The sequence below is a fragment of the Emys orbicularis genome, chromosome 2 (assembly GCF_028017835.1).
Source record: "Emys orbicularis isolate rEmyOrb1 chromosome 2, rEmyOrb1.hap1, whole genome shotgun sequence".
NCBI lineage: Eukaryota > Metazoa > Chordata > Testudines > Emydidae > Emys > Emys orbicularis.
Window position 1 is genome coordinate 283,592,585 of NC_088684.1, and position 24,054 is coordinate 283,616,638.

The following is a 24,054-nucleotide window of genomic DNA, read 5'->3' on the forward strand; positions in this document are numbered from 1 at the left end:
GCCCACGCCATCCAGGACCAGCCCCAACACCCCACATTAGAGTGAAGTATTACAACCCACAGGAGACTATGTGCTGCAGGCAGAGAATAGGAGGGACTGAGGTGCACCAGTGCCCAAGGTGCTGCAGTGGCAGAGAAATGATTGAGATAGACCCAGATAATTCTGGGTACCCACATACTACAGTGGAAAGCAAACACCCTCACGGTCACTGCCAACCTGACCTGGAGGAAAATTCCCTTTCCAACACCACATAGGGTGATCAGTTAGACCCTGAACAAGAACCAGCCAAGCACCTAATACTTCTGAGGGAATTCTGTGCCAAAAAATTAAAAATTCTACACCAAAAAATAAAAATTATGTGTGCAACATTTTAAAATGCTGCCTATTTTATTTGTCAATAAATAAAGGTGGAGGCTGCAGCATGGGGGAGGGAGTTGGAGGGGGGGGGGGGGACAGGGCCCTGGCTGCACAAAGGTAGGTAATCACCCTGTGCCCCCCGCCAGATTTGGCAGTAGGGCTGTACCTGACCCTCACAAGGGCCACGCCCGCCCCACACCCCAGGGCCCTGCCCCTCCATTCCAGGTGCCAAGACAGTGAGAAGAACAGAGTCTCACTTGCATGCTCAGCCCGGCCACTGATCCAGGTGTGGGGCAAGCAGCTCTGCCTTGCAGGATCCGAGTGTGGAGGGGATTAGTGTGGGGGAGCCAGATCGGGGGTGAGGATTCTGTGTGGGGCAAGCTGGAGGCGGGCAGTTCAGCGGTGGAAAATCTGGATGCACATGGGCTTCTTGGGGGGTTCTGGGTGCAGGGGGAATGGAACTCTGTGGGTGTGGGGGGGTCCAGGTGAAGGTGGTTGGGATTCAGCAGAGGGAGGGGTCTGGAGCTTTGGGGGCTGGGTGTGGGCAGGATGGGGGCTCAGTGGGGGAGGCTCCAGGTGCTGAGGGAGTGAGGCTTAGTGGGGGTGGAGGTCTGGGTGCAGCAAGTTGGGGCTCAGTGGGGTGAGAGGGTCTGGGTGCAGGGGGAGCTTGTTGACATGATCCAGGTGCAGGAGGGATGGGCGTTCACGTGTGTGTGGGCACTTGGTGGGGGAGTGAGGCTCAGCTGGAGTGTGTGTCTGGGTATGGGGTGTGAGGGAGTCCAGATGCACAGGGGGCAGCGCCCTGTACAGTGACCCCCCCAGGCCCCTTCCCCAAGGCTGAGGAGTGACAGGAGCAGGAAGTAGGGGGGAGGGTCATCCCAGATGCATCGGAGGAAGATTTAAAAAAAAACAACTCTCCCAGACTACTTTGAGGGTGGGGGAAAATCCCTTCCTGATCCCCCTCCAGCTGGCTGGCTGAAACCCTGAAGCATGAGCTTTTGTGAGTGTAACATGGACGTCAGCCCTGCCCCCCCACCATCACAAGTAACCCCTTCACACAATTACACCCATAACTTTGTCCAGCTTGTTCTTGAAACAAACTAAGTTACTAACTCATCCTTCTACCGCTTAGAAACCTTCTTCTAATGTCCAGCCTGAATTTGTTCATGGCCAGTTCACCCCCATTTGCCCATGAACCAACATTGTCCATTAGCTTAACTAGCTTGTCCCCTACCATACTATTAGCACCACCCCACCCGTGCGATGTATTTATAGAGCACAATCATTGCCCCTCTCAGCCTTCCTTGTGCTTGACTAAAGCACGAGTCCTGCTTTTCTATGCAGGTGTTTTTTTTTTTTTTTTTTTACCAGTTGTTGCCTATGGCCAGCAGGTGCCACCACCACTTTGTTGGCTGGGACAGAAGTATGTGTGTTTAACTCATACTAGGTGTACGTCTACACTTCAAGCTAGAGGTGTAACTTCTAGCTCCAGGTGAATGACCTGAGCTTGCTTGTCCAGAGCTAGCCTGGTGCTGTCTCCACCAGTTTGAATTTATACTTCCAGCTTGATGTGTGCTGGTTTAGGTACCTACCTGCAAGCAGGACTGGCCCTGTATTCTACCACTGTCAGCCACTACTCCATCTTGCTCTGCAGCTCTGTACTAACCATTGGTCCTGGGGGGGGACGACACATTTATAAGATGGTGGCTTTTACCAGGTTCCCTCCTCAACAGCCAGGAGGCTCACTTTATTCATGGGCTGTGAGCTCCCTGATGTGTGTTAGCAGTTCAGATGAATAAATAGGAGTTCTGGCTGGAGGACCGGTAAAGGCTTATCTTTTTCTCTGATGGGTAAAGTGCACCTACATCCTTACAGAACATTTGAAACAAAACAATACTGTATATGTTTACATGAACTTAACAGGCTGCCCTGCAGCAGCAGCAGCACCTGGTGCTGGGAAATAACGGTAAATGATGGAGAAGATGATCCCTTGGATCAGAGTTGGGTGAATGAGTAACTTGAGTTTTTCCTCTTGCTTGTAAGCAGATCACAGTATCAAACATGTTTGAAATTACTCTTAGACTTCAACTCGTAATTCTTACTCTGCAGCTCACGCGCCAGTGGCAGATATTCACTATTTGCACATGGATTAGTTACATGACTGGTGGAACGGTTTCTGTTGGAATGACCTTACACATTCAATAGTACATTTTAAATTTCCCTGTGGTAAGCATTTCATTTTAAAGTGTACTGTCTTGAGTAAGCAAAGCTTCAATGCTTAAGGAAAGCACAAAGCAGGAGACGTGCACAGTTCCATCAAAACTGAATGCACACCCAGTTGTCCCCCCACTCCTGCTATTCACTCTGCACTCTATCAAGCTATAGAGTCCATCTACCCCCACCTACATCATTTGGTGGGAAGCGCTATCCGGTACCATAGTATCAATTTAATAAGGGTTCAAATCCTGCCAGGCACTGAGCCTCCTCAACTCCCACTGGTTTCAATAAGAGCTGAGGGTTCTCAGCCCGTCACAGGCTCACGCCCAAATCCCTCGGGGCTAAACGACTTCCTTGTCCTTCCTTTGTACAGCTGTCTTGGAGGACATCATATTTCTTGCGTTTGTTTCTAGGGTAGTCCCGGGGCTGATCTTTTTCAGGTTTGTTTAATTCCAGCCGCCCTTTATTGGGTTTTGGTATGCTACCAGCATTCTCATAAATGCATAACTATTGTATTTAACTTTTGTACTGTCCATTGTATTGATGTACAAAAGCTTTAAATAAGATCAAATTTTAAAGCCATACAAATAATACTACTGTCTACATCATTGCTGTGAGCTGTAATAGCTGATCCATATTTACCATGACTAAAAGAAATCTTTGTACTAAATCAAATAAATATGCTTCATACTGGAATTTGAAGATTGTTATACTGGTGGACCGAACTACAGCTCCATGTTTCCTCCTTGTTCTAACAGGACCATAGGGTGCCACTGAAGGCTAATTCATTAGAATTCCAGCACATATCAATTAACTGGAGTAAACTGAAAAGCAGGCCCCTGAATAACTTGTGTGTACAGCTTAGGCAGTAAACTAACCTTTGAAGGGGCTTCATCTGGGTTTAGATACAGACGACTACGAACACCACAAGTTGCTGTCATATTCCCTCCTTTCCCAATCACTGTTTTCCTCATTGAAGTAGGGCCATTTAAATGGACTGACACAATGGATGGGACTTTGAGTCCCTCTACTGATTGAATGAAGTTAATGAAAATATGATACCACATTCTCTGTTCCAAAATAGCCTCTCAAAAATGGAGAGACAAGGTAGGTGAGGTAATATCTTTTACTGGCCCAACTTCTGTTGGTGAGAGAGACAACTTTTGAGTTTACACAGAGCTCTTCTTCAGTTTCCCAGACTTTAAGAAGAGGTCTGTTTAAGCCTGAAAGCTTGTCTCTCTCACCAACAGAAGTTGGGCCAGTAAAAGATATTACCTCCCCCATGTGGTCTCTCTAGTCTCATGGGACCAGCAGGGCTACAGCGCCACCACAGATCTCAAAAATGGAACATCTCCATTCAGCAGTTGCATTTGGAGGGGCACCAGAAAGAAGAGGGCTAAGTGTTAGAATCAAAAGGAAGATAAAGAGCATTAGGAAGGAACACTGGGCTAAATTTCTGAAGGCACCAAAGTGACGGGTGAAATGAGCTTGGCCTAATTTCTGTCTTTATTAGCTGGCCGGTGTTTTGTTTCCTCCTTCTCCTGTTTAAATTATCTAAAAATTGAGATAGAGACAGGAGTGTCAAATCTATGGTCCACGGGTCATGTTTGGCTCTCAAGGGTGATTTTGTTGAGAATTTGTGTGATTATAAATTGCAAAATGTGTTCCTACGTCATGCCCACCAATTTTTACAGAAAAGTGTTTAAATCAGCCCCATGACCCTGAGGCAAGGATGGGGGCATGACCTCCCCAGCTGCTTCCAACTGCCCTTTTTTTTTTAAAGAATATTTTTATGTATAAAGTATGGAAAAAATCTCAATAAAAGCAAGGTACGCCATACGTTTTATTTGTATTCGTTGCTGTTGCAACATCTGACATGAACAGAGACAAGAAAAGACATCATCAGTTCATACACAACTGATCTGTAAGTGATTTTTGGAAAACAGTACTTCAAAGAGAAGGAAATTGGTTTTGTAAACTGACAGCTCTATAAATGTATTAACTAGGTTTCTGATTTACAAACGTAGATCTTGTTTTAAAACAGATGATGCAAAATGCTGTAAAATGCTTTTATTTGCTATATTAATTAAATGGGCTAATTTCACACCCATATAAATATATATTCAACTCTCTACTAAACAATGTTTTTCAGAAAAATATTTGTTTCTGCTTCATCATTATGCTGATTATGATGAATTATAATAAACCAAAAAAAAAAAAAAAAGCAGATTTTGAGCATTGTTGTAATTAATTGATAATTAAATAATTCATCTATAATTGAACTGAATGTAAGGCATTTGACAAAAGATAAGCATGAGGATATAGGTATCTAAATCCAAACTCAAGAGTCCAAAATGTGATATGTAGCCAAAGTAATTTCATGTAACTGAACTGTGAGAAATGAGATTTCAGGGTTGTTCCTCATGCATATAGGTTAAGTATTCTTTAATAACCTGTTCTTCCTCTTCCAGAGTTAAATCCAGATAATCTTCTTCATGTTCTGGAATATCCTCTAAGATTTCATTGACTACATCTGTTTCCATGTCTTCATCTGTTGATGAACTAGAAGTACCTACAAAAAAACAAAAAGAAAAAAACAAATCATCTCTTCTCTGAAAAAGTCAACTTCCCATGAAACTCTCTTTTGCCAACCGCACTAATTTTATAAACCTTTCACTGGAGAACTAGTTTAAAATTATTTTGCATCAAAGGATGTCTGGGGTGAGATGCACCAATTTTTTTAAGCAGTAAGAAAAGCCTTAATTGTACATTAGGTGGCATTGTAATACATTGGGGTTAAACTGTGACTACCTTAGAGAGATGGTGGAGGGGAGGAAAAGAAGAGATGATGTAAGCTCTCACCGCCTCCTTTGCACAGGGCCTAGTAACATTTCTAGTCCTGGTACTCCCTGAGATAGGCCTCAGCAAGGAGCAGCTCTTAGGGCTGTTCTACACTGAAAACTTACATCTGCATAGCTACATCTCTGCGGGGTGTGGATTTTTAACACCCCTAGACATGTAGCTAGGCTGACCGAACCCCCACTATAGACAGTGCATGGAAAAATTCTTCCATTGCTCTAACTCCCGCTTTTCGGGGAGATGGATTACCTACAGCAACCAAAGAACCTTTCCTGTCACTGTAGCGAGTGTCTACATTGACGCGCTGCAGTGGTGCAGCTCCAGCACTGCAACTGTGCTGCTGTAGTGTTTTAAGCATAGACATACACCTCTACGCCGATAGAACGCGACCCGATAGAACATGAATTCGGATGTAATGCGGTAAAGCAGTGCTCCGGGGGGGCGGGGCTGCGCACTCCAGTGAATCAAAGCAAGTTCGATATAACGCGGTTTCACCTATAACGCGGTAAGATTTTTTGGCTCCCGAGGACAGCGTTATATCGGGGTAGAGGTGTACTCTTAATTAGGATGTGCCATTTTCATCACTCTTCTGATCATAACTCACTTTAAGTACATAGCATGCTATTGCTTCTATGATGGTAGTACCCAAAGGCCCCTTCAGGATTGGGGCTCCCCTAGTGCTAGGTGGCTGTACAAACACATAAGATGACATGGTTTCTGCCCTGAAGAGCTTAGGATCTAATTTAGGACAAGACACATCAGGTGGGAGTAACAAACACTACAATGAAGGAGGGACAGGAGGGAAGGAGGACAAAGCCTACAGTTGTACCAGAGGTTTAAAACTGCCAGCTATAGGCTCAGACTGATTGTTCTGAGACTTTTTACAAAAAATAAACGCTTGGTAACTAGACATCAGCAAGTCCCATGGGCCATCCATGTAGCCATTAACAGTTGGCAGTTTCCTGTATGCTCCACAGAAGAAAGGTCTCAAGGAAGGATTTGAAGGAGGAAAGGATAATTGTTTTATGGAGTAGTTTGGGAAAGGTGTTCTTCCACATCTCCCCTTTGAAGGTACAAATGGATGGTGGAAGCTGGTGTTATTGGTGGAGTGTAGGGGGCAAGAGATTCTTTAGCATTGGGATTCAAACACACAAGCATTTCTGTGACTTGTTTTCAGATGTTTTGCATATAACAAGCTAACACGAACACTCTGTGCTGAAGTCATGGAAGGCACAACACCAAACTGCATCTTCCCAGTCCTTACCTAACTCCCCTCCAGGGTAGGGTGGCCCTTTTACAGGAAAACTTTTCCCAGCCCACCTTTCTGAAGGCTGCCCCTTAAATATGTCAGAGCTAAAGCGCTGCAGTTTTAAAGCAGTCATTTCATTCCTAGCAGCTATGGACTGCATTTCTCTCTCTCTCACTCAGCTGGTTAGTAAGTGTTCTGTTTTTCTCTGATTTTCCTTATTGTTGCTGGGCAGATAGCACACTGTCACAGCCCAAAGCCTGCTCCTAATAACATCTATCTAGTAGACACTATGCTACTAAAAGCTTGAGTGATTCTTGAGATATTCAAGGTAATAATTCAATATATTCAATATTCAGCAATCATTTTCCCCTCCATATTTGTCATATGCCACAAGTCTTACCTGCAGACTCTGTAGGAGAATCTTTTGATGAAATGGATTCTTCTGATGGAGTGGTCGGTTCGGTTGACAGCTGCAACTCAGCAGGAAGAACTCCTCCATAATGAGCAAGTGTTTGTGCAGCTAACTGGATGTTGCCCTGAAAGACTTTCAGAGCTTCCTCCACTGACTCGCGATTAAAACCCATGTACATCAACTAGACCAAAAAAAAAAAAAAAAACCCTAAGTCTGAGAGACTGACTTGTTTGTATTCTAGAGCAGTGGTTCCCAAACTTTAACAACCTGTGAACCCCTTTCACTAAAATGTCAAGTCTCACAAACCCCCTCCTAAAAATGAATATTTCCAGGGATTTTCTCCTTTACCTGAGTATAAATGATAAAAGCAGTGATCTTGGAAATATAAAAGTTGTTTTTATGACATGTTTATTACACACTGTTTATTAACTATTATTTATCATTACAGTATTTTTATTACATTATGAAAACAGCAACTCCAAGATCTCACTTTCGGAGCTTGTATCACTTTGAATAAGCCTGTTATAAGACAAGGCTCCTATGTTTCATCAAGGAGTATCAGATGTGAAACAGCAGGAAGGTATTTAAGAAGCCAACTCAAAGAATTCCTCCTACACAAGCATTCAGGTCTTGAGCAGTCCTGGCAAACAACGCACGTTACAACAAAGCTTAAACTTGTTCTTTAGAATAATTTTAAAAACAATACTAGCTGCCTATTTAATGTTAAAAACAGCAAAAAATATCCACCTCCCTTTCCATTTCATATAAGGAGTCTTGAAGTTTAAATCTCCTCAGTGTGATAGATATGCTTGCTTTGATCGGCTTAGCTCTTGGAAGTCCAGGGGCTCCTGGCTGCTGGCCCTGTGCTGCCCGGGGTCCCTAGAGACAGCGCTGTCCGCCATTAGGGATTTTTTCCCCTGAGAACCCCCTGTAACATTTCGCGAACCCCAGTTTGGGAACCACTGCTCTAGAGTATTCCACATCAGCAATCTGAATGTGCCTGTTTATTTCTTCTATTACGGATTCTTTGAAGTGCTGTCCTCCTCTTTGGCATGTACTGACGGAGATACTCCAGCATGCGCTCAGCTGGTGACATCATACTGACTACTGAATGGCACCAGAGCAGGGCAGCTGCCTACAAAGTGTTTTCTCCCTGACCCCTCCAAATATTGCAAGATGTTTAGGGTTTCTTTTTTTTTTTAAGTCTTATTTCCAATCCCTGAGCCAGAACATAAAAAGAGAATTTTACTTCCACCTTAAAACATGCCATATCAGAGGAGAAGAACCCAAGACCTCTAGAATCTGCATTCACAACCCAGGATTACTCAGTAGAATGCGTGACTTTGCACCAAGTGGTAGGTGAAGATCAGTGGGGATTTGATGAGTGCCGGAGGCATGGGGGGTAGAACATGATTGTGGCTTTGCAAAGGAAGATCTAACATGGTATGTTTAAACAGCTAATGGGATGAAATGAGCCTTCAGAATTAAACTGGCTTGATTTAAAAAACAAAAACAAAACTACCCTACACTCCATCTTTAAGAAAAACATGTAACTTACTTGGTCAACACTTTCCTTAGGAACTTGAAACTGGTGTGGGGCCATAGGATCAGCATTATCATCATCATTTAGCAAGAGTAACTGAGGTTCATCAAGAAGAATCTAAAGCAGAAAGAAACAGCAATCAGTACAAGTTACAAGGTTGTAGTATTCCTCAAAAGATGTGTACACAATTACAGAACCTGGAAAAGACTCATTAGCTCCTGTAGTTAATACCTCACCATACTGTTCTCTAGAGTAAATTTATCTTACATATCTTGTGATACCTCATGTTGTATCTTGGGTCTTTCACCCCTTGCCTTGTAAGATTGTTTCAGTGTTTAACAGATGTCACTGTTGAAAATTTAGGCAGATCATTAGCCTGAATTCCTAGTACCTGCCCACTTGTACTACTTTCAATGAGAGAGGAATCTAGTTTATACCCTTCACATACTAAAAGACAATTGGTTAAACAAATTAAGGGCAGTATATGCTAAGGGCATGTCTACACTTACCTCCGGAGTGATCAATCCAGCGGGGGTTGATTTATTGCGTCTAGTGAAGACGTGATAAATCAACCGCCGAGTGCTCTCCCATTGACTCCGGTACTCCACCGGAGTGAGAGGCGTAGACGGAGTTGACGGGAGTGGCAGCAGTCGACCTACTGCAGTGAAGACACTGCGGTAAGTAGCTCTAAGTACGTCGACTTCAGCTATGCTATTTTCATAGCTGATGTTGCGTAACTTAGACCAACTTAGCTCACTCCCAGTGTACACCAGGCCTAAGTTTCAGTATTTTATTGTGTTCTTTCCATATAAATCAATCTGACCTGCCCCAAAATCTTTTTTGTTGTTGTTGATTTTGTTTGACCTCTGTCCAAGTTTGTCTACTCTTTCTGATATGGAAATGTGCATAAACTGAAAGTTAGTGCCCTATAGTAATGTATATGTAGAAAACAGGATACCCATATGTATTAGCCTTTGTCTAAATAAAAATGCTACTAGTCATCCTTTCTTTAGAGAGAGAACATGACACTAGTGTGATCAGATTAGATGATCAAACTGGCCTCTTCTGGTCTTAAGCTCTATGAATCTGCACTGGCTGCCTATTAGTTTTTAGGTTGTTTAAGATGTTGGCTGTGACTTACCTAGCTGGGACTTCCTCTCCTAGTACAATACTACCACAGCAACACTCAAACTGGAACCCATCTAAAGGGACTTTGACTTTGTTTTTCATTTCCCCCTTGGTCCAGAGTAGCCATAATTTGTTGGCTTTCAGGGCTTTCTTGGAAAGGGAACTGGATGAGGGCTGGTATGTTGGGGGCAGGAGTGCGTTTTAGTCTTTTAGCAGGTTAATCTTTGAGATGTGAATGAGACTAGCCTGCTGAATTTATTTTTTGTATCCCTTGTGTTCTAGAAGTTTTGTAAAAGTGTCTAGAAGTTGGGACAGGTGTTTATCTTGGTAAATACATAAAGAAACATTTGTGTTTTAAAGAAGGATTAGCCTATGTGATGCTGGCAGACCAGGTGCCAGCTCATGCCAGGGCCCCAAGCCCCACTGAACACTGACCAATGCATAGCTGGAAACCAGTCTGGCTTATCTGTGGGTTACTACAGTTAAACAGATATAATTGTTATAGGATGTGTTTAGACTTTATGGAATGCTTGTAGGATGCTGCATGTATTAATCCTACTTATACTATCTGTATTCCACTCTATAAGGTGCTATTTAAGTGTTTCCTCTGTAACTGTAAAATATCTGTTCTGAAATTATGTAACTCACCAAACAGGAAAAAAAAACTTCAACTAATGCAAAATGCTGGATTCCTACACGTGTTATCTACTGCCAATCAGGAAGGACCATTGTAGAACAAATATTTTGTCGATTACTCCCCCCCCCCCCCACTCATGAAGAGGTTACTTGCAGAAGCGCTTGTCCCATCAGCTTGGAAGCTAGGGAGGTGAGGATAAAAATTCGTGACCATAAGGAATTAGGGTCTTTTTATGGACTCTGGAGGGCAAAGATTCCTAAACATAAACAAAAGATCCCCAAGCTGCTTGGCTTGGGTTACCCCCAGTGGAATAAAAGCTTGTTTATTATAGAAGCTTCTATTACCTTTTGAATTTAAGATTGTATCTTATTTGTGGGCGTATGCTTACCTGCTTTAACCTTGTAAGTAACTCTTATTTCTTTTCCCCAGTTAATAAACCTTTAGTTAGTTCGTTACAGGGATGGCTACAAGCATTATCTCTGGTGTGAGATCTAAGGTGCAAATTGATTTGGGGTAAGTGACTGGTCCTTTGGGACTAGGAGTAACCTGAATATTTTGTGATCTTTTGTGTAAAGTGACCATCTATCACAAAGTCAAGCTTGCCTGGGTGGCAAAATAGATCAGCATGGCCAAGGGGACTGTCTGTGACTCCATGTTAAGGCTGTACAGTGCCTGAGGAGTTCATACTTGTTACTTGTTGGTGAAATCTAAATACAGAACTCAAAACCAGTTTGGGGTTTGTGCCCTGCTTCTTATCAAACTGCTCAAAGGGTGGCATTCTTGCTCATGGACCACTCCAGACAGCATGACAGCCTGATTCACTAGTTTAGAGAGTGAAAGTTTAATCACATAGTGAGTCAATAATAGAAAAAGCAAAAAAGAAAATGTCTAGAAAACATGCATTTTTGGCAGCTGTATTTCTGTGGCTTCCAGTGGAAAAGGTCTACTGTATGAAAGTACCATTCTTGAAAGTGATTTACCTTAAAGGCTTGGTCCAAGTTTCCTTGTGCCCGGTGAAGTGCTTTTTTAGCGGCTCGCTCTGAATAGCCCATAGTTTTCAAGGTATTTATATCGTCCAATCTCCTCCTCCTCTTAGCTCTCTCCTCTCTCCTTATTTGTGCCTTTTCCTATAAAAGCATGGTCATTACAAAGTGAAGTATTGTATAAGAATACTGTCAGCTTTCGACTAGAAGATGGCTCCATTACTTCTTTGATAGATGCATACATGGTTTCTTCTGTACATTTTTTTTAATCTTTACAAATCTTCCAGGGAGAAAGGAAACTTTTTTTTAAAACAAATTTGTGCTGCTCAATGATCTTTAAGAAACATTCCCCCCTCCTATATAAGGTTGTATATACACTAGCAAACTTTGTAATCCTAATTCACCATTTTGTAGCCATACTGTGCCCATAGAATCATAGAATGGTAGGACTGGAAGGGACCTCGAGATGTCATCTAGTCCAGTCCCCTGGCAGGACTAAGTATTATCTAGACCATTCCTGATTAGTGTTTGTCTAACCTGCTCTTAAAAATCTCCAATAACAGAGATTCCAGAACCTCCCTAGGCATTTTATTCCAGTGCTTAACAACCCTGACAGTTAGTAAGTTTTTCCTAATGGCCAACCTAAACTGCCCTTGCTGCAATTTAAGTCCTTTGCTTTTTATCCTATCCTCAGAGGTTAAAGAGGACAATTTACCTCCCTCCTCCTTGTAACAATCTTTTAAGTACTTTAAAACTGTTATGTCACCTCTCAGTCTTCTCTTATCCAGATTAAACAAACCCAGTCTTTTCAATCTTCCCTCATAGGTCATGTGTTCTTGACCTTTAATCATTTTTGTTGCTCTTCTCTGGACTTTCTCCAATTTGTCCACACCTTTAAGGAAATATGGTGCCCAGAACTGGAAACAATACTCCAGTTGAGGTCTAATCAGCGCTGGGCAGAGTGGAAGAATTACTTCTTGTGTCTTGCTAACAACACTCCTGCTAATGCATCCCAGAGTGACGTTTGCTTTTTTTATGCTTTGGATTCTCTCAGGATCAGGCCTGAGTTTATTAAGTATATTAAGATCCCTGTAAGGTAGATATTTTATTAGTTTTACAGATGGGTACATAGGTAAGTCAAGTGACTTGCCCAAGGTTGGACAATCAGTATCAGAGCTAGCAAATTAACCAAGGAGTTCAGCTCAGTCCCTTTCCACTTGACTACTCCTGTATCAATGTTTAAATAACTGTCTAAAATTAGAAAGATATTGCACCAAATTCCCATCCTCCCCCTTCCCTTACAAAGCAAATATTCCTCTCCCCCGCATTCCCAATCCAAAGCCAAAATGTGCAGCAGTGTGAGTAGCTACTCTGTGGCCACAACTGCAGCCTCTGAGGTGTCATACCAGCCGACCCTGAAATGGGAGTTTTGGCAGGTAAATCCATGTAGTTGGGATTCCCTATTGTAGAACCAAAGTGAATGAAATTGTTTTTAGTTATTCACTGTACCATTGTAACTTCTGTTCACCATTTCATTACACTTGCCATTTTGCCTACATTGTAACTTTCATTACACTTGCCATTTTGCCTACATTGTAACATTGTAACTTCTGTGCAATATTGTAATTCAAAACCCATTTTAAAATGCTGACTCCATTTTGTAGAAGGCTTGTGCTGCAGCCTCCATTTTTGCAAGCCATACTGTAATTTTATTAGTCTAGTTGAGATGTGTGAATGAGGTATGTATGGGTGATAGAATCAACCTCCAGCACCAGCCCGTTCTGATGAGATAAAGTTCAAATACCAACGGCTGAAGAACTAGACAACAGCCCTAACTCAAGCAAGAAGCATCCACCCTAAAAAGAAAAAAACAACAGAAGGAAGATCAAAGCCAGGTCCCAGGCTGACAGTCACACCTGCAATTGACGGGTGATCAAGCACCAAACCCAGAGGCGGTGTGACACAGCAAGACCTAGAGACTTTGAATCCAAACTAAAAGCCTATAAAAAAGGAAGGGTGAGATGAGAGACTTTGGGTAACGTTCTGCTATCAATATCAAGGAGCATCGGTGCGCGCCCGACAGAGACCCAGCTCCTCCTCGTGCTCAGCTTTCCTGGCCAGTTAGCTGCCACGAGCTCCGATCCCAAGCTGCGAACTCAAACTACAATCAGGACCGGTAACTAGCCAGCAGCTGCAGAACATTTTGGTGTGTGTGTGTGTGTGTGTGTGAGTGAGTGTATGTGTATAAGCATTAAGGTATTTGCTAATAGTTACAGATTAATAATAAATGTGGCATCTTTATCTTGTCCCCTTTAATAAGATCCTGCTAGTTTTTATTGGTATAACATTATTGGTGGAGAATGCGAAAGGGGGAGCAAGCATAGAATCCACAGTTATTATAAAAGTGGTGTGCACACCGCCAGCTTTAGCAAGCCTGGCACTATAGGAAAAAGAGTGTAAACTTTCAGTTAATTAACCAAACTCTGAAGGAAATAGGAGTTTAGGTTTAAATTGTGTTATAGAGGTACATACACCCTCAGCCGTAGCAAGACTGAGCTAAAGAGGAGAACTTAGTGTTTCTCACTCTGATTCGGGGAAGGATTTGTATAATTGGTGTATGAACCCTCGGTGGTAGCAGACCGAGTAATACAGAGGGAGACTTAGTGTCTCTCCCTCTGGCCCAGAGTGGGTTAAAAACATAAGATACAGATCTTGTTCTGTTAAACCAAACTCTGAAGGATATAGGAGTTTGGGCAGTGTAGTGTGGTTTATGTTTGTTTGTTTTGTTTTGTTTTTTTGTAAGTAATATTGTGGTAATTTCACAATTTTGAAGAAAATGTTTAAGGAATGGGACCAGGAAGGGTGGGGGCTAGTTGGAAAGCCCACCCTCCTTGCTAAATTGGTAGTGGAACAAGGCTTGTGCCCATGGAAAGGAACTGTTTATTGGAAAAAGCAGGATTGGGCCCAGGCAAGCAAAAGATAGAGAAACTGGAAAACAGGTTGGGTACAGAGAGTTAAAACAGCACTCTCAAATCTTACAGCAGCAGTAACATCAGGAGAAGAAACATTTGAGACCCCAGAAGGGGGCAGACCTTTGGGACCCCTCTGGAGATTGGGAAGGGGGATATTTGGGATATTTGGGTAAATTCCTCCTCCCAGGGCCAAAATGCCATTGAAACAGTTAACAACAGTGCCTGCTTCTGCCTCAGATCTCCAGGCCATGGCAAAATGGCTGGAGATTTTAAAACAGAATTTTTTTTTCTAGATGGAGTGTTAACGCCCTTTTACTGAGAGAAAGGGAGGATTTACACTCACAAAAAATGCACCACTTAATTAGCATTTGTGCAGCCCCAAGTACCAAACACACTGTGGCAGAGACTAAGCAGGTTCTGCCATGGTGGAAGCACTGTGCTAATTTGTTTCCAAGCTTCTATCTTTCAGGCTCTGAACCAGAACATCAGGAGAGCTGGTACCAGCTAAAGAGTTATAAAATACCATGGTTATAGTGTCATGACAAAGTCTGTGTTCAGTGTTCTGTGTTGCATGTTCTGTGTCTGTCTCTAGTGGTGTCCTGTGCTAGCATTGGGTCCAGAAAAAGAGGGGATACTACACTAGACAGGGCAAATGTCTTTTCCTTTCTCTACTTCCCCCATGTCCATCCAATTTATCAATCATCACTTGTGTCCAAAAAAAAATTTTGGTCCCCAATGCATCAGGTTTATTTTTTGTTAGGTTCTCTAATAGTCATTTTGTTGTTAATTTTTGTTATTAATACATTTGTATTGTTAGTTACATTTGCTTGCATTGTTAATTCCACACTTTCCTCTATGCGCTCTGGTTCTACTTCCACAAGCCCTAAAGGGTAGTTCTTGGGCCCCCATAACCTGTAAAACCTTGGCCAATGATTGTAGGGCCCCATCTTTCAGGTCCCCAGAAACCTCTTGAAAACAACTGTTAAAAATAGGAAATTCTGCAACATTTTAGCAACTAAATGTTAGTTTAAGACCAAATCAGCTTAACCTTGCATGACAACTGTGGTACTCCTACAAAATCTTATTTGTTGTGTGTGCTTAAGAAGGTCCTGACCTCAGTGACTTTTATTGTTTGATGGCTATTGCAGCATCAAACTTGGGCCTCATCTTGTTTGTCAATGTACCCAATTATTGTAATGGTAATGGTTTTATAATTGTTTGGTTTGTTTGCAACAGATCACCTGTGCCCTACAATAACAACAACTGCTGTAATAATCATAAATAAAGGTGCAGAGTGTTGTAGGAGCAGCCCACCTGGTCAGCAGTTCTAAATATAATTTTTCATCCCATCATTGTCCTATTAGTAATCCTAACTGTTATGTTGGTTCTGCCTTAAAACAATTACATAAAGTGTGACCCATTCAATACCCCTGGATTGAAGGGTCAAAAGGGGGACAATGTAGAACCAATGTGAATGAAATTGTTTTTAGTTATTCACTGTACCATTGTAACTTCTGTTCACCATTTCATAACACTTGCCATTTTGCCTACATTGTAACTTTCATTACACTTGCCATTTTGCCTACATTGTAACATTGTAACTTCTGTGCAATATTGTAATTCAAAACCCATTTTAAAATGCTGACTCCATTTTGTAGAAGGCTTGTGCTGCAGCCTCCATTTTTGCAAGCCATACTGTAATTTTATTAGTCTAGTTGAGATGTGTGAATGAGGTATGTATGGGTGATAGAATCAACCTCCAGCACCAGCCCATCCTGATGAGATAAAGTTCAAATACCAACGGCTGAAGAACTAGACAACAGCCCTAACTCAAGCAAGAAGCATCCACCCTAAAAAGAAAAAAACAACAGAAGGAAGATCAAAGCCAGGTCCCAGGCTGACAGTCACACCTGCAATTGACGGGTGATCAAGCACCAAACCCAGAGGCGGCGTGACACAGCAAGACCTAGAGACTTTGAATCCAAACTAAAAGCCTATAAAAAAGGAAGGGTGAGATGAGAGACTTTGGGTAACGTTCTGCTATCAACATCAAGGAGCATCGGTGCATGCCCGACAGAGACCCAGCTCCTCCTCGTGCTCAGCTTTCCTGGCCAGTTAGCTGCCACGAGCTCCGATCCCAAGCTGCGAACTCAAACTACAATCAGGACCGGTAACTATCCAGCAGCTGCAGAACATTTTGGTGTGTGTGTGTGAGTGTATGTGTATAAGCATTAAGGTATTTGCTAATAGTTACAGATTAATAATAAATGTGGCATCTTTGTCTTGACCCCTAAAACGATTCTGTGTAAGTTTGTGGGACAACACTATCTGTGCTCCCAAAGAGCACAGTTAAGTGGTAAAAACTGATGCGAAGTATCCTCATGTACCTCTTCAATATCATGGCAGTTCTACTTCTTCAGGCCTTGCACACTTGTGCCAGGTGGGAGAGAATTTGCCCCTTAGAATTTTAAATTTCTATTTCATACTTGCAACAACATATGGCAAACTGTTCAGTTTCACCATGAATACCAATGCAGAATTGATGAAAGCCCTTGGCTTTGTCTCACGTCTCAATACATACGTAAGATGTACATTCTGGAACATAAGTACTCAGACCTGTTTAATACTGTTCAAGGGCCTGTTTAATACTTTCCCAGCACCGTACCTCTCTTCTGTTGGTAATAAGACTGGCAGCCTCCTCCAGGTTCCCATAACAAGCTCGTAGACCAAGACGAGCTTCCTGAGCAGAGAATCCCAGGAGTAACAAATTATTGATTTTTTCAGGATCTATGGAGAGCTCTTGATACAAACCATTTGCCTATATGTAGAAAGAACAGAACAATCAAATAGACTCCACCACTGGCATATATATTAAAAGTCCCTTCCCAAATTCCCTGTGCATTGGGGGAGGGAGGGGAGGTGGGAAGGAGAGGGGATAGAGAAGAGGAGGAATGCAAGATCAGGCAAAATAATGTGAGCTCTGTTTCCAAATGAGTTCCTATAATGTGATGTGCTGCACAGTGCAATGTCTTACCTTCTGAAGAAGTTCAACAGCCTCTTTTCCTTTGCCATTATGATAGTTTCCTATTCCCTGAAGGAGGTAAAGCCTTAGAAATAAAACTTTCTCACTTCCGGAACTTCCCTAAAGAAATTTTCAATAAAGAAAAAAGTCAGCGTATAACAGAGCATCAGTCCATTCAATGCTAATTGTCAAGGCACTCAACAAGCAGGTGAAAAACCTTACATTCTAAAAGGATTAGAGATTTGTGCATGTGAAAGTTACAGACACTAGACGCGCTCTTGCAGTCAGATCCACATGGGCGGAGCCCCACTGAAGTCAGTGGGATTCCACACAGGTGCAAGGATCCAACAACAGGATGGAGGTCTGAAAAGCTATTTAAATCCTGTTACGTACTGCACTGTGCTATGGAAAACAGACTGAGAAGCAAAGAAAATCTCTTAATCAGGCATTCCGAAAAAACATTTTATATAAAATTAAAATCAAAACTGAAGAAACTTTTTAAAAAGTTTCAAATTTTCTTTTCTTTTGGATCCATTACATATACACACACACACACACACGATACTCTTGGGTTTTTTAAATATATTTATTTATAAACATGAGTATCTTCTCCCATCGCAATATTATGTGAAAGATTCTCCTGGTCAATCTTCCTGCTGGAAGAGTTCACTTTAACAGATCCAAAAGAAATCTGATGAGGTTCAGCAAGGACAAGTGCAGAGTCCTGCACTTAGGAAGGAAGAATCCCATGCACTGCTACAGGCTGGGGACTGACTGGCTAAGCAGCAGTTCTGCAAAAAAGGACCTGGGGATTACAGTGGACGAGAAGCTGGATATGAGTCAGCAGTGTGCCCTCATTGCCAAGGCCAATGGAATATTGGGCTGTATTAGTAGGAGCATTGCCAGCAGATGGAGGGAAGTGATTATTCCCCTCTATTCGGCACTGGTGAGGCCACCAGTACCTGGAGGCCACCAATACCTGGAGTATTGCGTCCAGTTTTGGTCCCCCCACTACAGAAGGGATGTGGACAAATTGGAGAGAGTCCAGCAGAGGGCAACAAAAATAATTAGGGGGCTGAGGCACATGACTTACGAGGAGAAGCTGAGGGAACTGGGGTTATTTAGTCCGCAGAAGAGAAGAGTGACGGGGGATTTGATAGAAGCCTTCAACTGCCTGAAGAGGGGTTCCAAAGAGGATGGAGCTAAGCTGTTCTCAGTGGTGGCAGATGACAGAACAAGAAGCAATGGCCTCAAGTTGCAGTGAGGGAGGTCGAGGTTGGATATTAGGAAACACTATTTCACTAGGGCCTGGTCTACACTAGGCGTTTATGTCAAATTTAGCGCCGTTACATCGAATTAACCCTGCACCCGTCCACACCACGAAGCTATTTAGTTCGACATAGAGGTCTCTTAAATTCGACTTCTGTACTCCTCCCCAACGAGGGGAGTAGCGCTAAATTCGACATGGCCATGTCGAATTAGGCTAGGTGTGGATGGAAATCGACGCTAATAGCTCCGGGAGCTATCCCACAGTGCACCACTCTGTTGACGCTCTGGACAGCAGTCCGAGTTCGGATGCTCTGACCAGCCACACAGGAAAAGCCCCGGGAAAATTTGAATTCCTTTTCCTGTCTGGGCAGTTTGAATCTCATTTCCTGTTTGGACATCGTGGCGAGCTCAGCAGCACTGGCAACGATGCAGAGCTCTCCAGCAGAGATGGCCGTGCAATCTCAGAATAGAAAGAGGGCCCCAGCATGGACTGATCGGGAAGTCTTGGATCTGATCGCTGTGTGGGGCAATGAGTCCGTGCTTTCCGAGCTGCGCTCCAAAAGACGGAATGCAAAGATCTACGAGAAGATCTCTAAAGCCATGGCAGAGAGAGGATACAGCCGGGATGCAACGCAGTGCCGCGTGAAAATCAAGGAGCTGAGACAAGGCTACCAGAAGACCGAACTGGCAAACGGACGCTCCGGATCCCAGCCACAGACATCCCATTTCTACGAGACACTGCATTCCATCCTAGATGCGGCCACCACCACTACCCCACCACTGACCGTGGACTCTGAGGATGGGATATTGTCAACGGCCGGTTCCTCGGACATGTTAGCGGACGGGGAAGATGAGGAAGGAGATGAGGAGGACGAGGCAGTCGACAGCGCTTACAACGCTGATTTCCCCGACAGCCAGGATCTCTTCATCACCCTTACAGAGATCCCCTACCAACCGTCCCCAGCCGTTAACCCGGACACAGAATCAGGGGAAAGATCAGCCAGTAAGTGTTTTAAACATCTAAACATTTATTTTTAACAGAACAGGAATATTAACAACAACAACAATGGGTTTCTCATGATTAGTGTACCCTAGGTGCTTAACGTTTCAGTCCTGGGCAGTGCAACTATTGAAAAAAAATCTAACAATGTCCGGTTTTGCATGATTGTTCTGCCCAAGCCGCTCTACTGTTTAGTCCCTGCCAGTGCAGCTACAGTAAAATGCGGTCTATATGTCCGGGGATAGAGCTGAAATCCTCAATAGACATCTCCACGAAGCTCTCCTGGAGGTAATTGGAAAGCCTTTGCATCAGGTTCCTGGGGAGAGCGGCCTTATTGGGTCCTCCGTAATAGCAGACATTTCCGCCCCAGGAGACAAGCAAGTACTCCGGGATCATTGCCCTGCAGAGCATGGCGGCATATGGCCCTGGTCTTTGCAGGCTTTCCCGAAGCATTCTTTGTTTTTCCGTGTCTGAGATCCTCATCAGGGTGATGTCGCTCATGGTGACCTGCTTTGAATTAGGTAGGGGAATGTTAGTATTGGGACTGCTTGCCCGTTCCTTTACAGAACTGTAACCGGCGGTTTACAGCCACGCGGTGGAGGCGGGAGAGGGGCAGCACACAGGGATCTTTCCCTGGGACAGCCGCGAGGGGGTGGGACAGGGGCAGAGCTCATGCTTGCCGGATTGCTGGCAGCAGGGACTGGCATTGCTTTCAATGTGAAAGGAGGCCAGTGCAACTATTAAAGTTTTAAGCAGACACAAGTCTACGGCTTACCATGTCGGCCTGCTACACAAATTCCGGTGTCCTGCCCCGCTTCTCTGATCTGCACTGCAAGACCCCAGGCACTGAATGCGAAGGCCGAAAATTCGACCTTGTCCTGAGTGCGCATGTGATAGGTGCTGTGCATGGTCTTCTTTACAGAGAAAGACTATGTTCTTTGTTCACAACTAAATTTATCTTTCTGAGGAATTCACTCCCTTTTTCCCATTCCCACAGCTGCGACTGTCTCCCAACCCAGCCTGGCATCACACTCCCAGAGGCTAGCGCAGATTAGGTGTAGGAAGAAGAGGACACGGGAGGACATGTTCACGGAACTTATGGGCTGCTCCCGAGCCCAGGCAGCACAGCAGACCCAGTGGAGGGAGAACTTGTCCCAAATGCACCGTTCACACATGGAACGGGAGGAGAGGTGGCGGCAGGAAGACCAGCAGGCGACTCAAACGCTGCTTGGACTAATGAGGGAGCAAACGGACACGCTCCGGCGCCTTGTGGATGTTCTGCAGGACCGGAGGCAGGAGGACAGAGCCCCGCTGCAGTCTATCTGTAACCGCCCTCCCCCGCCACCAAGTCCCATACCCCCCTCACCCAAAGTCCAAAGAAGGAGGGGCGGCAGAGTCCGTGAACACTCTCACTCCACCCCTGCAGACTGCTCTAGTACTAGAAGGCTCTCATTCCCCAAAATTTGACAAGTCCTTTCCTTCCCGCCTCACCCAAGCCCCCGTCCAAGTTTCACCCCCCAGTTTCATGTGTAGTTGCTAATAAAAAATATGTTTCTGTTAATTACTGTTTCCATCATGTTCTTTAGAGGAGAGTCTGTCTGAAGGGAGGAAGGGGGTTGGTAATTGGACAGAACAGTCACCTTTACCAGGGTACAGAGGCGGGGGCAGGTTCAGCAGCACGGCACACACACATTGCAGTCACTAGTTACCCTGGTCATTCTGGGAGGTGGTTTTAGTGTTCTGTGGGGGGTGGGGGGTGCTCTGTGACTTTGTGGTGGGGGAGGGCAGTTACAGATCTTATGCAGCGGTCCTTATCCTGGATCACAGAGCCACGCAGCAGGGGATCTGTAACTGTCCTCCCCCTGCCACAAAGTCACATAGCCCACCTCCCCCCCCCCACAGAGTCCCGAACAGGAGGGGTGGCAGGGTCCGTTGAAACCACCAGTCCACCACTGCGGAGCCTGTCATTCCTGGAGTTTGGAAGCGTCATTTGCATCACTACACTACACCCGCTCCCCACCACAGTCTGCGTCCCAGGTTCAACACTTTCCCACGAAAACAGTAATAAAGAAAACGGTGTTCATTAACAAAATTCAAGTGATTTTATTTTTAACCGTGTGTTGGAAGGGGGGGAACGGGGTATGTAACTGGAGAGGATACTGAACATTTAGTGGGTAAAGAAACGGGGGCAGGTTCAGCTTCTCTGTACACAAACTGAAAAGTCACTGGTTACCCTGCTCACTCAGGAACCTAGCTTTCAAAGCCTCCCGGATGCACAGCGCGTCCCGCTGGGCTCTTCTAATCGCCTGGCTGTCTGGCTGGTCGTAATCAGAAGCCAGGCTACTTGCCTCAACCTCCCACCCCGCCATAAAGGTCTCCCCCTTGCTCTCACAGAGATTGTGGAGCACACAGCAAGCTGCAATAACAATGGGGATATTGGTTTCGCTGAGATCACAGCGAGTCAGTAAGCTTCTCCATCTCCCCTTGAGACGGCCAAAAGCACACTCCACCACCATTCTGCACTTGCTCAGCCGGTAGTCGAAGAGTTCTTTTTCAGTGTCCAGGGCGCCAGTATAGGGCTTCATGAGCCAGGGCATTAGCGGGTAGGCTGGGTCCCCGAGGATGACTATAGGCATCTCCACATCCCCAAGAGTTATTTTGTGGTCCGGGAAGTAAATACCTTCCTGCAGCCGTCTAAACAGACCTGAGTTCCTGAAAACACGAGCGTCATGAACCTTGCCCGGCCATCCGACGTTGATGTTTGTAAAACGTCCCCTATGGTCCACCAGTGCTTGCAGCACCATTGAAAAGTAGCCCTTTCGGTTGATGTACTGGCTGGCCTGGTGGTCCGGTCCCAGGATAGGGATGTGAGTTCCATCTATAGACCCACCGCAGTTTGGGAATCCCATCGCGGCGAAGCCATCTATGATGGCCTGCGCGTTTCCCAGGGTCACTACCTTTGAGAGCAGTACCTCAACGATTGCGTTGGCTACTTGCATCACAACAACCCCCACGGTAGATTTGCCCACGCCAAAGTGGTTCGCGACCGACCGGTAGCTGTCTGGCGTTGCAAGCTTCCAGAGGGCTATGGCCACTCGCTTCTGGACAGTCAGGGCTGCTCGCATCCGGGTGTCATTGCGCTTCAGGGCAGAGGACAGCAACTCACGAAGTTCAAGGAAAGTCCCCTTCCGCATGCGAAAGTTTCGCAGCCACTGGGATTCATCCCAGACCTGCAGCACTATGCGGTCCCACCAGTCCGTGCTTGTTTCCCGTGCCCAGAATCGCCGTTCCACAACATCCACATGACCCATTGCCACCGTGATGTCCTCGGCGCTGGGTCCCGTGCTTTCTGACAGGTCTGTGCTACTCTCAGACTTCAGGCCCTCACTGCGGTGCCGTAGCCTCCTCGCCTGATTTATCTGCATCTGCCTGTGGGAAAGGTGGATGATAAGCTGCGAGGCGTTGACAACGGCCACAACTGCAGCGATGGTCGCAGCGGGCTCCATGCTCGCAGTGCTGTGGCCTCCGCGCTGTCACTGACCAGAAAAGTGCGCGAACTGATTTCCCGCCGGCGCTTTCAGGGAGGGAGGGCGGGAGTGACGGTTGGATGACGACAGTTACCCAAAACCACCCTCGACACATTTTTTTCCCCAGAAGGCATTGGGGGCTCGACCCAGAATTCCAATGGGCAGCGGGGACTGCGGGAACTGTGGGATAGCTGCCCACAGTGCACCGCTTCCAATGTCGACGCTTGCCCCGTTAGTGTGGACTCACAAAGTCGAATTACTGTCCTTAGTGTGGACACACACGTTCGACTTTGCAATATCGATTCCACATATTTGATTTAAGTAAAATCGAACTACTCTCGTAGTGTAGACATACCCTAGGAGGGTGGTGAAGCACTGGAATGGGTTACCTAGGGAGGTGGTGGAATCTCAGTCCTTAGAGGTTTTTAAGGCCTGGCTTGACAAAGCCTTGGCTGGGATGATTTAGTTGGGGTTGGTCCTGCTTTGAGCAGGGGATTGGACTAGATGACCTCCTGAGGTCTCTTCCAACCCTAATCTTCTATGATTCTATGATCTTTAATGTCTATTGGTTCATCTGGTCATCCCTGCCTCATGCCTGCATGAACCCCCTTGAAGCCTGCAGAAACATTCTCCTGTTGCTAAATGCTTGTGTATTGGGATTAGTGTTTTTGAGAGAAGATTCAGCCTTCTTTCCTTTGTTAATGAAAACTGTGTGACTAACTGTGGTGCTGCAGTGAAAGACTACTCCTTTATTCTTAAACTCATGATGCCAGGCCTCAAATAATTCAAGACTGGAGTAGAAGAAGAAAGCTACAAAATGTGAGACCAATTTTAGGGTAACAATTACATTTTTAAAATACTTTCCTTTGTTTAATACTA

The 24,054-nt window shown here is 44.7% G+C and overlaps 1 protein-coding gene across 1 annotated transcript in view; it reads right to left on the bottom strand.

The window, feature by feature from the left end:
- Window positions 1–4,401: 4,401 nt before the first annotated feature.
- NUB1 (negative regulator of ubiquitin like proteins 1) overlaps window positions 4,402–24,054 on the bottom strand; it is a 38,614-nt gene continuing 18,961 nt past the window's right edge. The window contains exons 11-16 of the mRNA XM_065398593.1: window positions 17,392–17,499; window positions 17,023–17,175; window positions 11,383–11,529; window positions 8,653–8,754; window positions 7,083–7,275; window positions 4,402–5,146 (exon numbers count right to left, since the gene is read on the bottom strand). Of these exons, the coding sequence (XP_065254665.1) occupies window positions 4,983–5,146; window positions 7,083–7,275; window positions 8,653–8,754; window positions 11,383–11,529; window positions 17,023–17,175; window positions 17,392–17,499 (867 nt within the window). The 3' untranslated portion in view covers window positions 4,402–4,982. The remainder of the gene's footprint in view (window positions 5,147–7,082; window positions 7,276–8,652; window positions 8,755–11,382; window positions 11,530–17,022; window positions 17,176–17,391; window positions 17,500–24,054) is intronic.